We start from the raw sequence: 14786 nt of genomic DNA, 5'->3' as shown, positions 1-14786 counted from the left end.
GTTAATTGATTCCCTTTTGTTTAAGTATTGTAATTGCCACTGTATGTGACTGAGGTGGTGGCATTTGCACTATATCAGTAAGCTACAATAGGTTGTGCTTTAGTAAACTGGCCTCCACAAGGAGATGATGTGAGGCAAACAGTCAAACCACCAAAGTGTTCACCAACAGCCAACTAATGCAGACTCTGATGTCTTATTGCTATTAGGTTACAGGTTATCTGCTGTTTCCATTTTAAAAACTAAATAGCCATTACAAATAATTTTTGGGAGTTTTATGCAACCTGTCCTTCAACTATGAAAAATAATTCCTTGTGGAAGAATATGAGAACAAACAAAGAAGTTATGAGCAACTTTTTCCTAATTAGGAAAAAAATTAAGTATTCAAAATATTTTTTGTAAATATTTTTCAAATTCTGTTAACCCATCACTCTCCAGCCCAGCTGTTCTTTCAGTAGCAGATTATGGCACAATAGCCACTTTCTATGGTGAAGCCTAGATTTATAATGTTGAACTGTTCCCAAATTAGGTTGTACAATAGAGTGGGTTAACAGTGGCTGCCTATTCCAAACTACAAAGTGCTGGGGAAAGAAGGCAGTTAAAAATTATTACTTTTTCTCCTCCAACATCTCCTTCTGCTTCTCCCCCACCCTTGAAGGGGTGTCTTCCACCATCCCCTCCCCTTTTGACAAGCTGTCTGTTACCTGTTTTTCCTTTCATGATACTTAATATGAGATTTCTTTTGTTTTGTTTCAGTGTGTACTTTGTCCCAGCTGTGTACTTGCGAGAGCTGGTGTCTAAGTGTGACAACAGCAAAAAAAGCTCAACAGGTCAATAGGAATGTGGGTTTTGGCAGTCCATGTCAATAACCAGACTCTAATGTTCACTAGTAACTTCATATGAATAACAAAAACCTCATCAATATTGCATCCCGGTAATAGTAAATGCAAACAATTTCAACAAAATCTGTGCCTTATCTGTAGAGCTGTATTAGTGGAATGTAACCATCTAAATATTCTGTACAATCACAGAAAAGTAGCCCCAAAATTAACTTAATTTGGTGTGCCCAAAGTTTTTTATGCTCTGGCTTAATGTGATGTATTCTGAGTTCATATCATATGATTGTACCACATTAGTTAGCAGTAATCAAAAGTTTTGTGGCGTGCTCAGAAATTGAAAACGGGCCAAATTATTGGCCAAAATATAGTAGCTGGCAGGAGAAAAAAGGGTTGCCTCACAAAAATTTTGGAATAAAATGTATCTTGTTACATCATCGCTGTATCTTCCCTGCTATAACTGGTTTGTTTAGATCTAAAGCCATAATTGTGGCAAAGGGCAGCATCATTAATTTGAAATTGGGACCTGAGCAATCATATGTTTCATCTTTCACTTAGTTGTGATCAGACTTAATGGCCTGCTTATGACATCAAAATATTCAAAAATATAAAGTCAAAACCTAGAGATAAGCATATAAATAATAAATAATTCATGTGGTAGATTGTAGATTACAATCTATCAGACCTATCTTGGAAAGGCTGATTGATATCTTCTTATGACCTGAGTGAGTGATAGTATTCCAAAAATTGTTCTCTATATATATGGGCTGAGCAGGTGGTGATCAGATCCAGATTTAGGGCCTAATCCTATGAAAGCTTTCATGTGTGCTTAATTTTGAGCACATGAGTAGTCCCACTGAACTCAGCGGGAATACTGACATTCTTAAAATTAAGCATGTGCATAGATCCTTGCGGGATTGGAGGCCTTCGTTTTTACAGGTTTGGATCCCCGTGCTGGCCACATGAGATTTTGGCATCAAATGGTAGAAATTTCATTCGATCAACTGGCCTCATTTAAAAAAAAAAAAAAAGAGTCCTTGTGACACCTTAGAGACTAATAAATTTATTTGGGCATAAGCTTTCATGGACTAGAACCCACTTCATGCCCACAAAAGCTTATGCCCAAATAAATTTTAGTCTCTAACGTGCCATAAGGACTCCTTCGTTTTTTTTGCTGATACAGACTAACACGGCAAGCACTGAAACCTGGCCTCATAAAGAGAGGCATTCCCAATTCTAATTGTAACACTAGCCCTAATATCAACTAACTGGAAATTGTATTGTGTGAATTAGAAGCTGAATGGTGAACTAAGCAATAAAGGACCTAGCTACATGTATTATATTTTTCACATTTAACACACTTTTTGCATTTTGTTCAAGGCTTAATGAGGAGGCACGGAAACTGATTGCTGAACTGGGAAGCACATCTATTACTAACCTTGGTTTTAGAGACAACTGGGTCTTTTGTGGTGGAAAAGGAATTAAGACTAAAAGTCCATTTGAACAGGTTTGTTGCTAATATTACTTTTCAGAGTTCGATAAGTAAATTTATACTAACCGAGGCTTAGCCTATTATATGAACACCAAACATTGTCTCAAACATATCACAGTAGATATTTAGTATTTAAGTTCCACAAAAAATTATTTGAATATTTAACTTCTTTTAAATATACAAAACGATGCTGTGATAAGCACCTTAGAAAAATGATGCACAGATCTACATTAAAACTGATGAACTAAAACTCTGTAACATGAGTTTTTCTTACTTAAAAAAAAAAAAAAAAGTAGCTATAATATGGTCATGTAGGCCCGTTCAAAAATCAGTGTTTGAAGTTCAAAATTTAGGCACCTAAGTAAGTAACCTAATTTTCAAAAATGCCTATCATGCAACAGATCCAAATGATTTCACGTTGCTTTTGAAAATAGAACACTTATTTCAGTGCCTACATACAGTGTAAGGCAGGGGTTCTCAAAACAATTTTTTTGGTGGCCTCAGAGTGTGGCCAACTCTTGCTGATGGCTGCATTGACAGTTTTTCCTAAAATACTAAATTAACTTTAGGAAAAACAAAATAAATATGCACATATACATGGCCAAATCAAAATGTATTTATGTAGGGTTTTTTTCAGACTCAGTAATAAATATAATTTATATTTGTGTCTATTCTTTACTGGACCTAAACAGAACAGAAACACAAATAAGGTGCTTTGCATGTTCTTGTCTTTTTGTTGTTGTTTCTTTTGCTTTTTTGGTTGCTGCCCCCCCCAGACTTGCGAGCTGGTAAGTCTTCTGCTGTGAAAAGTGATATTTGTATGTTTGTTAGTATCACTTTTCATAGCTGACTTACTCAGCCCCGGCAAGCCCTGGGACAAATTAAGCCCTGGATGGAGAGGTGGGCAGGAAGGCAGCAGGGCACAGGGATGATGGCGGGGGTGGCGAGCCTGGAACCAGAGCCTGCCACCATGTGGATGGAGCCCAAAGCCTCGTGGCCAAAGCCTACCTGCTCTACCCCCGGGAAAGTGGGGAACTCACCAGCTGTCTGCACCTCCAGAGTTTGTGTTTCCAGAGGGGGGGCAGGGCCCAACCACTGCTGGTGGCCCTGGAAGGTGGGGGGAGCCCAGGAGGCTGTGGCCGCAAGGAAAGACCATGAGAAACTCTGGTCTAAGGAGCCTATATTTAGCATCCACTTTTCCAAATTCATGTCTATTAGCAGATATTCTATTATGGTAATTGATTTTGTATGGTTCATGATTTGGGTTAAGATTTGGGTTATTTGCAATGGGTGTCATTGATAAGGGAAAAGAATGTATTTTGTCTCTAGTTCTATCTCAGACCTAAAGAGTAGCCTTTGCTAAAGGATGTATATGCATTTCTGGAGGGCATGATTTTTTTTTTAATCATGGTAGCCTAGCAATATTTATAATGGTAACAGGACAAATGGTTTTATTTTTAACAATGGCTTCATGTTCTCTATTTGTAGCATATAAAGAACAACAAGGATACTAACAAATATGAAGGCTGGCCAGAAGTTGTTGAGATGGAAGGCTGTATCCCTCAGAAGCAAGACTAAACGATTCAAAACAAAGAATGTGAGAGAAAATGCACTTTCTGCTATTATAAGGGAGAGGGCTATGAAGAAGATACTATGTTATGTAAATATTTTTAAAGCATGCATCCATCTTGTCGGTGTGCGCATGAGCATTGGCATTTTGAATATCAGAATTATTTATTTGCTAACACATCTAGAAATCGTTTTGTAAATAGGCCCAAAATAAACAAGACAGTGAAACATTTCTAAACAGCATTCCTCAAAGTGCAAAATTTAGTTTGCCTATGGTAAATAATCATTTTAGATCTACTGGCTAAGCAATTAAGTACCCAGTAAAGGAATGAGCTCATACTGAAGGATATTGTACTGTCCTATAACAATGTAAATGTTGCTTTGAGTCCGTAACCTTTGTGGAATATGTAGATTTTAGTGAGAAATTAAAAAGCTTTAATTTTTTTATCCTCTGCCTTTTGGTGGCAGCATCACTTTTTATTAAAGATCTATTCAGTTATTCTAGTACAAATGCTTTAGAATTTTGTTTTGCAGCCCCCCCCTAAAAAAACCTAATAATCAACAATAATAATAATCAACAAAATTAGCGTACTTCATACAGCAGTGTAGATCAGCCACGAGAAGCACAATTAAATAAATTTTTTATTAAAACAAAAGTAAATATATAAATACTTGTACATGATATTTAAAAAAAGCTTGAAAAGATTTGTATTTAACATGGAAATAGTGTTTACTTTGTAGAAGATACTTGGCTTAATAACAGTTCTATGACTCAATTGTTTTGTTTTTATTACAATTTTTGTACCAGCTGCCTGACCTTCAGTTCTACCTACTGCTGTTCAGCAGTACTAACTAGCTGAATGAGAGAGCTGTCTGATGGAATGCCCTTCGGTTTTAATTCTAGTCCTAGGAGCGAGATTTCCCAGTGAGGGAAGCATGTTAGAAAATGGGCTGTTTCCTTATAGGAATTAATTTAGTATACATAATTTTATGCACAGTTTCACTACTACCTGTGCTACTTCTAATGTGAATCAAGATACTCAATCAGTACTTAGGATGGGATGTTACGGAGAGCATTTTAAGATATGCATCAGTTGTATCAGTTGGTATTGAAAAACTAGCTAACACTGTTATCTTCATCCCTTTCAGCAATGGATTTTAAAAAACTGGACAAAGTTAAAGTGGCCTTATACCATAGCTCATGTAAGAGTAAATAGAAAACCGAACACTTTCTGTAGAAATTAATTTTTTTAATCACTTATATTTTTTAGTAGGGCAGGCTTAGAATTCTTTTTCTGAATACAAAGTGAGTACAGTGAAACTGACTATCCAGGCATTCACTGTACAGGCCCTAGAGCAGAATTCTATTTAATCTCTTGGAGTTCTATTTATACTGTTTGTTCTAGTACAAATGGTCAACATCTTTGAGCAGTACTATAAAAAATTTTTTTTAGGAACTTCAATATGAATCACAAATAGTGCCACTCGGAATGTTCTATAATCAGTATCTTCTGAGACAAACTTAAAATGGTTTGCACTAAAATCTTTAAAGTAATACAGGGAATAATAACTTTGTTCAGAATAATATCCACCTCCTAATACAGGAATGAGTAAGACTGGAATTTGAATTGTTTTCTGTTCAACTAGCCTGCTATGTAATGTTTTCCCCTCAAATTTAATGTAGAACAGCAATAAATGCACCTTATACAGTGAAACCATTTATTTGTAAAATATCATGCAGATTTTTAGTTCTTATTTGAGAGAGATTACATCATACGTGTCAAACTATGTATATTTTTTCATCAAATAAAGTAAAAATCCCCTCCGTTCTATAAACTGGAAACTAACTTTATTTCACAATGTGAGATTAATCAAGAAAACGAATGTATAAACTTTAGTGTTTAGGTAATGGCAAAATACATTTGTTTGTACTGTGAATACTCCATGACTGAGTATATTGCTCTTCAAGATAACATTTGAAAGAACCCTGAAGATACAGTACTTAGTGGTGTATATAGCTATATTAAAAAAAAAATCCAGTTTGTATATGAATAATCTCTCTAGGCTATTGTCTTACTAGCCTGTGTAATACTATTCTGATATGAGTGCCAACAAAATATGATATTCATACTGGGCGTGTCTACACTAGAAACTTAAGTTGATCTATGTTAGGTCGACTTACAGCCACCACAGTAATTACTGTGGTGGCTGATGTCCACACTACTTTCCTTCTGTTGGTGATGCACATCCTCACCAGGAGCGCTTCCACCAACTGAAGACTGGCAGTATGGGGAGCTGAGAGCCAGGGCTCACAGCTCCCTGTTAGGAGCCCAGCTGCCCCCTCATGCTTCTCGCCTCCCCAGTGGGTGAGGGGGACAGCTGCCCAGGCTCCCTGGCTCCCCACTCAGGGAAACGAGAAACCAGCCCACAGGGGAGCCTGGAGGCAGCAGGGCTCCCAGCAGCAAGCACAATCAGCAACCTGGTTGAGAGTGGGGAGCCAAGCTGGGGGGCATCCAGGCTCTACCTGGAATCCACCACAAGCCCCAGGCTTTCTTGTCAATTTCACCGCTCCAACATGGAGCATGAAATTGACAAGAATGACAGCCAACTTAAGTAACCCAGTGTCTACACGGCCATTGCATTGCTCTAACTACACCGACATAAGCCCTATGCCTCACATGGAGGTGCAGTTATTATGTTGGTATAGTAGGGCACTTACATCAGCAGGATAAGGCTGTATTGTGTACACTGACCTAATTAGGTCTATGTAAACTGCCTTACATCGACCTAATTCTGTAATGTAGACCAATTCTTAGTTTTCATACTAAGTTGTCAGATATTCCAAAGATTGGATATATGTGCTGAATGTCGAAGGGTGTACAAGAAACAGGTTTTAGTAACTGCAGAGGTTTGTGTTCTAATCTGTGCTTTGTGGTTTGAGCCAAGTAATGCAATCTGCATACATTTTTTTTTTTAATACTATTATCATTCAGTCCTGAGGCAATAAGTGTTTCACAAGCTTCTGACAGTTCACACAGATAAAGGTAGGGAGCTGCTTGACTTTGGTGGAGTGATGAATTAACCCATCATGTGACTCCTAAAGAGCATGTATTAAACAATTTGACAGTGTTAAATGTACAACTGCAGATTATCCCACTGTGAATGAAAGATAAGAATAGGAAGAGGCCAGTATGGCTCCATCAGGAGCTCTTTAATTACCTGAAAACCAAAAAAGAATCCTACAAAAAGTAGAAATATGGATGAATTGCTGAGGAGGAGTACAAAACAATAGCATAAGCATGTAGGGACAAAGTCGGAAAGGGTAAAGCACAAAATGAATGTTACACCTAGCAAGGGACATAAAAGGTAATAAGATGGTATTTAAATTCATTAGGAGCAAGATGAAGGAAATTGTAGGTCCTCTACTTAGCGGGGGACGAAAACTAATAATTGATGACATCAAGAAGGTGGAGATGTTTAATGCCTGTTTTGCTTCAGTCTTTACTAAAGTGGTTAATGGTGACCAGATCCTCAACACAATATTAACAACAAAGGTGAACGAATGCAAGCTAAAATAGGGAAAGAACAGATGAAATCGTATTTAGATGTATTCTGGTAGGCAGAGCCTGATGGACGTTCATTTTAGGTAATCTTGGAACCATTATCAACTATATTTGAGAACTCATGGAGGACAGGTGAGGTCCCAGAGACTGGCCAATGGCAAACATAGCATAGTATAGGGGGACAAAGAGGACCTATGGAATTATAGACCAGTCAGCCTAATTTTGATACCTGGAAAGATACTGGAGCAATCTATTTTTAAGCACCTAAAGGATAATAGGGTTATAAAGAATAGCCAGCATGGATTTGTCAAGAACAAATCATGCCAAACCAACCTAATCAGTTCCACATGCCATTCTAATAATCAAATTAGGGAAATGTGGTCTATATGAAATTAATATAACATGGGTGCACATCTGGTTGAAAGACCATACTCAGAGTAGTTATCTGTGCTTTGCAGTAAACTGGGAGGAGGTATATTTGTTATGAGAGGAGACTCAAAGAGCTTGGCTGATTTAGCCTAACCAAAAGAAGGTTGAGGGGAGATAAATTGCTCTCTATAAATACATCAGAGAATAAATACCAGGGAGGGAGAGGAGTTATTTAAATTAAGCACCAATGTGGACACAAGAACAAATGGATATAAACTGTTTATCAACAAGTTTAGGCATAAGAACGGCTTTACTGGATCAGACCAAAGGTCCTTCTAGCCCAGTATCCTGTCATGGATGATCTGGACTTGACCTTTCAAGGTTCCTTCCAGCCCTACATTTCTATGATTCTATGTAGCAATTTTCCAGTTTTGGTTCAGCATGTGAAACTGTCCTGCCCTGCTTGAATTCTGTGCATAAGGTCACTGGAATATCTACAGCAAGTTGTTTTTGTAACTCCTCATTGAGCAATGCCCTGTCGCTGAATTGCATGAGGGAGTCCAATGTGGGTAGGTGTCTCAATCACTAGTATACCAAAGTGTCATTGTGTACATCTGTGTTCCCTAGAGAGTGGGGTGCATTTCCCTGTTGGTGAGTGAGGGGACTAGCTGAGGGCTGTGTAAATCTTCTCCTCCATGGCTCATGATGTCAGCTTTGATTAAAAATTAAAACTTTTAACTGCCATGGTTGCAAAACAAAGTAGAACCAAAACAAAAGACGGAGCAAATGTAACTGATCTGCATGAGTTTGCAGAGAGCCTGAAACTATAGCTCTGAGGTATGAGCTGTCTTATTTCAGTGGTAGCTAATTCAGATGCCAGTGATGATATTTTGTCAGTATTAACTATTTTACTTATTTTAAGGCATGAAAGAAAGGATAAGTATCCTCTTATGAAGATCTATACTAGCATTTCCCAATATGAGGCACGAAGGACTAGTTGGGGGTAGTGAAGAGGACAGAGACAGGAAAATGTTAAAGGCCTACACATTTTAATACCTACAGCACATTGAAGGGGAGTGTGACTGGTTTCAATTTCCCAAAGGAAAGCTCAGCCTGGATCTAATCCAACCAGGGAGTCCTGCATCACAAATCAAAGTGCTACTTCCACTCTTAGTTTCTTGCCCTGCTAATGATACTTTGTGTGGTTACTGAGCTTTTCACATACTGTAAAGATAAGAGAGAGCTTGATGGGGTCAGTGGGGTAGTTGTGAGAGCCTTCTGCCTGTTTCCAGTGCCTTTTCCCATCTAAGTCTGCGTTGCACAGAACAAGTGATCTTGACTATCTGTCTCCTGATAGCGAATTTTGAAAAACTTCCACTAACTGTGGTTGCCCAGCTTAATACCTCCTTACAAGTCTTAAGCTGGGCATGCAAGTAGAGAACCCTTGAAAATACAGCCCTTGGTTTCTTAGCATGTGCATAATGGTTGTAAGTGTGGTTGTGATTTCCCAGAAGTATTATGTGTGTTAGGAAAAAGTGTTTAAAAGAACTAATAAACGTAAAAAATGAAGCCAGCACTTTTTGGGAAAAGGGGAGAAAAACCAGAATAACTTCAATATTTAGGAATGTGAGGACTGGTATCAGCGGCTTGAGTCAGGCATAGTGTGGGCTGTGATGGTTGTCTGTATAGTCCCATCAATGTACTTAATTCCTGACCTGCAGCATTCCTGCTAGTTCAGTCCTGGTCCTGTCTTGAGTAGAAACTTGGCAGCTGATACTGTCCCTGATCTAGTTTTCCCTGCCTACACCCTTCCCTTCTTGCAGACCCCTGTCAAAACACGCTTCTTCCAAAATATCTGTTGATGCTAGTCCTCCCATTGGACTAATGTTAAGAAACTACATTGTTAATCTAGCGATAAACTCTGTGGAACAGACATCTTGGACCAGAATTGTGGCCCTGTTCTGCTGGTTTTGTGCCATTTTTGACAGGCATGTTTTTGATTCTACATAACATGAAGAAAAGTGGAGACCATGTTTAACTTTTATAATAAATACTATAACACAAATGAAGAGGTGAAGAATTGGTGTTGAGCAGGGGTTTCAAACACACGGCCTGCGGAGTTATTTCCTGCAGCCCGCCATAGCTCCCACCGCCGCCTCCTCACCCAGCACTCCGCATCCCCACTCCTCCGCTTACCTCCCAGTGCTTCCTGCCACCAAACAGCTATTTGACGGCGCTTAGGACTTTCCAGGAGGGAGGGGGAGGAGCAGGGACGCAGCATGCTCTGGGGAAGAGGCGGGCCTGGGGCAGGGATTTGGGGAAGGGGTTGGAATAGGGGAAGGGAGGGGTGGAATTGGGGAGGGGACTTTGCGGAAGGGGTTGGAATGGGGGCGGGGAAGGGGTAGGAAGAGGCGGGGCAGGGAAGAAGTTAGCTGGATCAGCAAAACATAACCCACCTCTGGCCCTGCTGCTGCCAGCTCCCACACACATGTTCTGGGGAGGAGGGCAGGCAGGCAGGAGGGTGCTCGGAGCTGCTGTTTAAGGCAGTGTTTACAGTCTCTCTTGCTCTGGGGGGTGGGGATGTCTGCTGCATGCATTTCAGTGAGCCGTTTCCACAGTTCTCTGAAGTTTACCTGAGTCAAACTGCCCAAGCTTGACAAACGGCCTTTGAGCCTGCTCTTCCTGCATCCCCAGTCCTCCCCTCCAGTTATACCCCTACTCACACCAACCCACAGCCAGCCCCTTCACCACTCTTCAAATCTCTCCTCCCTCAAGGGAGGGCCAAACAGACCCGCCATTGAAATCCGTCGCCACTGATCCCATGCACAGTGTGAAACGCTGGGGAGAAGGGAGCCGGGAAAGCAGGAGCAGCAGCCAGTCACTGGGAAAAGCCCTTTTCCTTTAACACTGGGAGGGAGGGAAAGGGAAGGCGAATCAGAGAGAAATATCGTGGGGGGTGGGAACAGGGATCTTGGATTTTCCAGTTTACAAAAGCCAAGCCTGTTCCCCATGCCTCTCACCCTCAATGACGCCTGGGTGGGAAAGAAATCCCTGACCCTCCTAGGGGATGCGGACGCTTCAACACAGGTGCTGACTGCTGAGTAAATTCGCTCAATAGAGGACTACAACTCCCAGCGTCTTCTACTCCACCTTGCACTGAGCTGCTGCCTTAGAGATGGAGGAAGGCATGCTGAGAGTAGTTGGGAAGAATGTTTGTTAAAAGTGGCAACGTATTTTGTATGAATAGTTACTTTAAAAAGTTCCTGCCATTACAGCTATGATAGACTGTTAGTTTAGATAATCATCAGTGTTACTGACCACATAAGGAATAGTTACAGGGGTTTATATTTTATTAAAACCCCTCTTTACATTAAAGTTTTTTAAAAGTTAATACATTTACTTTTAATAGCATACTATATTACTTTTCATTTTTGACTATACTTTTGTATTGTATGAAAAGGTTTCAGTGATGCGGCCCTCGGGCCAATGTACTAGTCCTCATGTGGCCCTCATTGTGGTTTGAGTTTGAGATCCCTGGTGTAGAGCACTGAACATAATATAAAAACGGCCATACTGGATCAGACCAATGGTCAATGTAGCCCAGTATCTTGTCTTCCAACAGTGGCCAATGCAGATGCTTCAGAGTGAATGAACGGAACAGGGCAATTATTGAGTGATCCAGTTCCAGCATTTGGCAGTCAGAGGCTAGGGGGACACTCAGAGCATAGGGTTGCATCCCTGACCATCTTGGTTAATCGCCATTGATGGACCTATCATCCATGAACTTAGCTAATTCTTTTTTGAACACAGGTATGCTTTCGGCCTTCACAATATCCCGTGGCAATGAGTTCCACAGGTTGACTGTGCATTGTGTGAGGAAGTAATTACGTTTGTTTGTTTTAAATCTGCTGCCTATTTCATCAGGTTACTCCTAGTTCTTGTGTAGGGGAAAATAACACTTTCACTTTCTCCACACCATTCATGATTCTATAGACCTCAATCATATCCTCCCTTAGTTGTTTCTTTTCGAAGATGAACAGCCCTAGTCTTTTAATCTCTCCTCAAATGGAAGCTGTTTCATACCCCTAATCACTTTTGTTGCCCTTCTCTGCACCTTTCCAATTCTAATATATCTTTTTGGGGATGGGATGACAGGAACTGCATGCTGTATTCAAGGTGTGGGCCCACTATGACTTTATATAGTGGCATTATGATATTTACTGTCTTATCTATCCCTTTCCTAATGGTTCCTAACAGTCTCTTAGCTTTTTGGACTGCCACTACACATTGAGCAGATTGTGTCAGAGAAGTGTCCACAATGACTCCAAGATCTTTCTTGAGTGGTAACAGCTAATTTAGACCCTGTCCTTTTGTATGTGTAGTTGGGAATATATCTTCCAACGTGAATTACTTTGCATTTATCCACATTGAATTTCATCTGCCCTTTTGTTGCCCAGTCACCCCATTTTTTGAGATCCCTTTGTAACTGTTCGCAGTCTGCTTTGGAATTAACTCTTGAGTAGTTTTGTATCATCTACAAACTTTGCCACTTCACCATTTACCCCTTTTTCCAGATCATTAATGAATTTGTTGCCCAGCACTGGCCCCAGTACAGATCCCTGGGGGACCCCAGTATTAACCTTTCTCCATTGTGAAAACTGATCATTTATTCCTACCCTTTGTTTCCTGTCCTTTAACCAGTTACTGATCCATGAAAGTAATATCTGCAGCAATATCATGTCATCCTCATCCTTGTGGGATGACACCAGCTTGGCTACTTAAGGGCCCAGTCCTGCTCCTAGGGAAGTCAACAGCTGATCTCATATTGAGATTTGGTGGGAGCAGAATTGGACCATAACGGCAACAATAATCAATTGCTTAGGTCAAGAAGTGTATCCAACTGAAATTTCAGGGTCATTTTGGTAGGCAAAATTTTATTATCCAAACTAATGCAGGGGCGATATCACTATTTGGCCAAAGTACCCTGGGATCTTTAATGACAGTAAGTAATTAGGACCTCCGTTTTACATCTCCAGGATCATATTACCTCTTAATACTAAAATAAAGCACTAGTAGGGTGTTGAGTAAATGGAAGCAGTGCTAACCACTGAATTGCCAACACTTTCCATGGTACCTGGGTTTTTGTGGGAAATCTATCCTAGCACTCAGAGCTTTAACTTCTGAGAGCCAATGTGGGAGATGGTATGATTTTAATGTAACAGTGGGGTACACAAAAACATTTGTGTTAGCTCATCGCTAATTCATGATAGTCAATATGTCCATTCAATAAATGGACTTTAGATTATTTTTGTCTACAACACTTGAATCAAAGTTTCCGTTCTTGCAGACAGTGATTCATAAACATTGGGTCAGGAGTCATAGCATGTGCCATGCTCTTAGTAGGATTACCAATCGTCTTACCCTTGATGGAGTGGAATCTCAAGAAGTGCACAAAGACTGTGAAGCTCCAAAACCAGTTAGCACTAAACTAAGTTACTTTTTTCTTTAAGGGCTTGTCTTTGCTGCTTAAAAAGGTCTGTTTCTTACCTCAGGTAACTAACGGACGTGAGCTATTCCAAGATAAAAAATGCACCCTTTTTTAGCAGTGAAGATCAGGCCTAAATTAGAGGTAACTCCTTAATTAGCAGTAATTGGGGTAATCACGGATGAATAGCAAGTCAAAAAATCAAAACATCCACAATCCCACATCAATACATTCCAAATTGCAATTAGACAATGTCAAAGTTATATTGTTCTATGCAGAACCTTTTAATGATGATAGACAAATAGATTCTCTAACTCAATGCATTTGACCTTTAAGATGTTGTTTGAAACAAAATTTATCCACTGTGTTATGTTTCAGTGGCTCTCCAGTTTCTCAGCTGATCGTGTGCGGGCTTCTTTCAGGGGAGAAAGGGATATTATTTCAGTCATGGACCTGTTTCTTTGCTGTTGACAGGGTACAATGTACCCTTCAGCACAAAAGGAAATGAATAATGTAACCTTTTAGGAATGATCATTTTTTTTAACCCATAGTTTAAAGTTTCTAGTCTCGGCTGTAGAAAACAGAAGTGATCATAAAACATTTCATTCTGTCTCCCAATAAGGCACAAATTTTCAGAGCTTTCTGGGAAAGAGGTTACAAAAATCCTTCCCAATAGTAAATTTCAACTTTTTTAAAATTAAAAAGTTTGAACCATACATATTACAAGTTTGATCATATCAAACTGTGTTTGATTTAAGCAAAAACATGGGCAAGTGCACAGCTGTTTAACAGTTAAGTTGCCTGGTTGTAGACACATGAGAGTTAGAAAAATGACCAAACTACAAGACAGATTCTGATCTTGTGTATGTGATGGAATTTTCTACCTTGCTAGTGGACTCAAGATCAGTAGCAGATTTCCTAAGATACATGGTACTATATGTCATGTAGCTATAATAAATATCTGGACCTACATCCAGTTGTTCAATTAGTGTATTAAGAGCTTCTATATTTGGTGCATTAGTGCTCACCAGCTGAGGTGTGTCTCTCACCAACTGTCCTCACACCCTCTGCTGGTGTGCACTAGAAATTTCCTAGTGGATGCTGACTTAGTACTGTTTGATTTGAAACAGGATTATGTCAGTGCACACTAGGGAATTTTTAATGTGCACTAGAAGGGTCCACATGGACAGTTAGCATGTACCATTCTGGTGCACACTAGAATTTGCACCCAAGCTGATGCACACTAATGTACCACGTAGACAAGCCCTAAATTAGTTGTGGGTTTTTTAAAAGTTTAGTGACTTTTGCCATTATTTATTACATCCCATTGTTTAGCAATCTAACTAAAAGATAGCTACTGTACATCAGGAATGGTGCATTTAGATTAAGTTCTTGAATCCTGATTCCAGTCCCATCTATGGTGATCACAAATCACTGAGATATCTGCAAAATGAATTGCAGTGTCGCATTCCAAA

General features: G+C 39.7%; 1 protein-coding gene across 4 annotated transcripts in view; it reads left to right on the top strand.

The window, feature by feature from the left end:
* The window catches only part of FAM3C (FAM3 metabolism regulating signaling molecule C), a 59890-nt gene that overhangs the window by 37689 nt on the left and 7415 nt on the right, over positions 1-14786 (top strand). For 3 of the 4 annotated variants that reach the window (XM_037888947.2, XM_037888948.2, XM_043550157.1), the window contains 2 exons: positions 2214-2340; positions 3814-5730. In XM_037888947.2, the coding sequence (XP_037744875.1) occupies positions 2214-2340; positions 3814-3903 (217 nt within the window). In that variant the 3' untranslated portion in view covers positions 3904-5730. Of the gene's footprint in view, positions 1-2213; positions 2341-3813; positions 5731-14786 lie in introns of those variants that run through there. The other variant, XM_043550160.1, reaches the window with a different exon arrangement.

The sequence above is a fragment of the Chelonia mydas genome, chromosome 1, assembly GCF_015237465.2.
Source record: "Chelonia mydas isolate rCheMyd1 chromosome 1, rCheMyd1.pri.v2, whole genome shotgun sequence".
Taxonomy (NCBI): Eukaryota; Metazoa; Chordata; order Testudines; family Cheloniidae; genus Chelonia; species Chelonia mydas.
This window is presented reverse-complemented; position numbering and strand designations above follow the sequence as displayed.